Source organism: Emiliania huxleyi, assembly GCF_000372725.1.
Source record: "Emiliania huxleyi CCMP1516 chromosome Unknown EMIHUscaffold_131, whole genome shotgun sequence".
Taxonomy (NCBI): Eukaryota; Haptophyta; order Isochrysidales; family Noelaerhabdaceae; genus Emiliania; species Emiliania huxleyi.
The window spans coordinates 445,613-449,628 of NW_005201277.1; the positions used below are offsets into that span (position 1 = coordinate 445,613).

Sequence of the window (4,016 nt, forward strand, 5' to 3'; positions counted from 1 at the left end):
TGCCCGCACCAGCCGGCAAAGGGCTCCCCGGCCGCCCGCCGCGAGCAGCTTGCCCTCGAGTGTTGCGATGCCGCCATCCCGTGCCCGTGGGCATTGGCGCCGTCGTCTCCACGTCTCACACCTCTCTTGCCGCGTCGGGCCGCTGAAGCGAGAGAACGGAGTCGCTGGCGCAGTCGCTGCCGCCGCGCTTGCGGGGAGGGGGGGGGGGGGGGGAGGGGCGTGTCCTGGACCGGTGTCCGTGACGCGTCCGCGACGTGTCCACACAGGCCGACTGGTACCGCCGCGTGCTGCTGCGCGACTTGAGCGGCCTCGGTAGCCGAGGGGTAGCCGAGGGGTAGCCGACCGGAGATGGGGGGGGTAGCCGAGGGGTAGCCGAGGGGGTAGCCGAGGATGCAAGCCCTCCTTCCTGGCGCGCAGAGTCGTCCAAGGCTGGCGGCACCGCCATCCACAACGTGGTGATGCACCTGAGGAAGGTGCGCAGCCCACACCCCGCCTCTTGATGCAATCCGCCCCTCGGCCACGCTTCGGCCACACTTCGGTCGCAGCTTGGCCGCATCATCTCGGCCGCATCTCGGCCGCATCGTGGCCGCATCGTGGCCGCCCCACTTCCCCCTCTCCAGGTGTGCAACCACCCGTACCTCTTCGAGGGCGCCGAGCCGGGGCCGCCATTTGTGGAGGGGTGGGCGGCACACACTTCCGAGACGCATCCGCCGCTCGCCTCTTGCGCTTGCCCGCCTCGCCACACACCCCTCGCCAAGCGGTCTGCGGCCTTCGGCGGCTGCCTCTTGTGCTTGTACTTGTGCTCGTCCGTGACGCGTCTCGGACGCGTCCCAGGGAGCACCTGGTCACCAACTGCGGCAAGCTGGTTGTGGTGGACAAGCTGCTCAAGCGGCTCAAGGCGGCGGGGCACCGCGTGCTCCTCTTCACGACCATGGCCAAGGTGCTCGACATTCTCGAGGACTACCTGCGCTGGCGCGACTACGCCTACTGCCGCCTCGACGGCTCGCCTTTCGAACCGCAGACCGCCCGACACGTCCGCGACACGTCCCCGACACGTCCACGACATGTCCACGCAGGCTCGACCTCGACCGCGGACCGCGAGCGCATGATGAGCGAGTACAACGCGCACAACTCGAACAAGTGCGTCGTCTGGACTCTCGGGGGGCGGTCGACGTCACTCTCTCGGGCCAGGCTCGGGCCATCTCGAGTCCTCGTACGCGTAGGTTCGTCTTTTTGCTCTCTACGCGCGCGGGCGGGCTCGGCATCAACCTGACCGGCGCCGACACCGTCGTGCTGTACGACTCGGACTGGAACCCGCAGGCAGACACTGCGGGCCGGTGGGTTGTCCCCCAGACCGCCCCCCGGACCTTTCCTGGAGCCCTGCTGCAGGCCGATCTTCAGGCGCAGGACCGCGCGCACCGGATCGGCCAGACGCGGCCGGTGACGGTCTACCGACTGCTGATGGAGGGCACGCTCGAGGAGAAGGTTGTGGAGCGTGCGGAGCGGAAGCTCTACCTCGACCGCATGCTCGTCGAGCAGGGGCGCCTCGCCGTGCAGATGAAGGGCGCCGCACGCGAGGAGCTGCTCGGCATGATCAAGTTCGGCGCCGACGTGGTGCTCAAGTCGGACGGCGCTGCAATCACCGACGCTGACGTGGACGCGCTCATCGAGAAGGGCACCAAGCGGACGACGGAGCTAGCCGCAAAGATCAAGGCCGACTGCCAGCACACCCTCGCCGACTACTCGATGGAGGCGCTCTCTCCTGCCGCCCTGCCATCCCCTGCTTGCGTGACCGCATCGTCGTCCTGTCGAGCCCCCCCCCCCCCTCAACCTCTCCCGAGCCCCTCCCCCACCGCTGTCCCTGCCGGACCCCCCCCCCCCCTCCACCGCTCTCCCTCCCTCCGCCCAGGCGGGAGACCCGTCAAAGCTGTACGAGCTCGACGGCGTCGAGTACGACGCACGCGGCGTCAACGAGCTGATCCGCAAGCTGCGCGCCGCCACCGAGAAGGAGGGCGGCCAGCCCGGCTCGCGGCTGAAGCGGCAGGCGTGCCAGGGAGGCCGCCCCTCGGCCGCACCTCGGCCGCACCTCGGCCGCACCTCGGCCGCACCTCGGCCGCACCTCGGCCGCACCTCGGCCGCACCTCCACCTTTGCCGCACCTCGGCCGCACCTGGACAGGCGAGCGAGGAGGGCGCCGACGCCGCCGCGCTGCTGCTCGACCTGCTGACTGGCAACTGGGCAACCTTGCGCACGCTGCGCATGTGTGACGAACCCGGCGCCGCCGCGAGGGGAGGTTGTGGTTCGAGCCTTCTGGGAGCCTCCTGGGAGCTAGCCTGGGAGCTTTCCTGTAGGCGCGCCGCCGCGCGAGGGGCGCACGGTCCACGCCATCGCCAAGTGTCGCCGCGACGAGATCGCATCGGTGGACCAGCTGGCGAAGGCCGGCGCCGCCGCGCCCCTCATGCCGACGCAGCGCTGCGCCTACTACACGATCGACAAGCGCGAGGCGCCCGACCGCGCGTGGGCTCTGGTGGTGCGCGTGCTCGAGCAGCTCGGCTTCGAGGGGCTCGATTCGGAGGACTCGAGCAGCCGCACCGCCACCATTCCGGAAGCATTGCTCGAAGAGTTCGAGGCGCGCGCAGCTGATCCGGATCCTTCCCTCTGGATTCCCTCTCCCCCCAAACGTCCCACCATTCACGAGGACGAAGCGCGCGCCTCCGCCGCCCCCCTCCTGCTACTGCGTGCGCCGCGCAGCCCGTAAGGAGGCACCCTCCCGAGCCCGTCTCTCTCGGAATCCTTCCGGAACCTTCCCCGAACCGGCAGGCGCGTGTCGTGCAGCCGTGGCAGGCGGCGTGGCGTACGTTCCGCGCCTCGCAGCGGCAGCGGGGGGGGCAGGCGGACGCGGACGGCGACGCCGACGGCAGCTCGGCGCGGGCGGAGGCGGGGCCAGGAAAGGCCACAACAGCCGGGGATGCGGCCGCCGGCGCCGGCGGCAGCGGCGCGCAGACGGCCGAAGGGGTGGTTGCTGCCTGGCAGCAGGCGGCGGAGGCGGAGAAGCGAGCGAGCGGCGACGCCATCTTCGCGTGGGGCTGCCTCGACTGGCTCTCGACGCAGGGCCGCGCCGCCGACAAGAAGTCGGACCGCTCCGCGTGGGTCGTCGCCGCACCAGATTTGCTTCAGGTGTGGGCCACCTCCGAAGCACCTCCAAAGCACCTCCAAAGCGCCTCCGAAGCACCTCCAAAGCACCTCCAAAGCGCCTCTGAAGCGCCTCTGAGACACCTCCAAAGCGCCTCTGAAGCGCCTCTGAGACACCTCCAAAGCGCCTCTGAAGCGCCTCTGAGACACCTCCAAAGCACCTCCAAAGCACCTCTGAGACGCCTCCAAAGCACCTGAAGCACCTCCGAGACATCTGCGAGAGTTTCCGGAGACACTTGCGTGCGACACCCGAGACACGTCCGAGGCAGGTCTGAGAGACTTCCGAGACACTTGCGAGACACACGCGAAGCTCTCACGCGAGACACTCCGGCCCGCCGCCGGCCCCTCGTGCCTCCTCGACCCCCGTGGGTGCCCCTCTCCGCAGGCTCCCGACGGGCTGCCGCCGGCGCTCAAGGGCGTGCAGATCCGCGCGGTTCGCACGCGGCAGCCTTCACGCCGGCGCGTCCCCAGACCCTCCCCACACCTTTCCTGGAGCCCTGCTGCTGCAGGTCGGGTGCGGCAGCCGCCACGCGATGCTCCTGACGAGGGCGGGCGAGGTCTATGCGTGGGGCCGCGGCGTGTCCGGTTGCTTGGGCGTCGTCGCCTCCGGCTGCACGAGCGTGCCACAGCCGCTGCGCAGCCTAAAGCTCGGCGGGGTGCGTGCCTTCGCCTCTGCCCCCCCCCCCCCCCTCCCCCCCCTCCCCCCTCCCCCCCTGGCCCTCCCGCCGTTGAAACCCCCCCCCTCCCTTCCCTTCCCTGCCCCTCTTGCCTCTCCTCTCCTCCCCCTCCCGCCTCCCCTCTCATGATAAGCCCGCGGGTAAGGCC

At 70.4% G+C, this 4,016-nt stretch overlaps 1 protein-coding gene across 1 annotated transcript; it reads left to right on the plus strand.

The window, feature by feature from the left end:
• Positions 1 to 1,245: 1,245 nt before the first annotated feature.
• EMIHUDRAFT_59879 (hypothetical protein) lies at positions 1,246 to 1,509 on the plus strand (the record flags this gene model as incomplete). Its single annotated transcript, XM_005788930.1, has 2 exons — positions 1,246 to 1,341; positions 1,402 to 1,509. Coding segments are annotated over 2 exons (204 nt in total), but the record flags the coding sequence as incomplete, so codon positions are not given.
• Between the last annotated feature and the right edge of the window lie 2,507 nt (positions 1,510 to 4,016).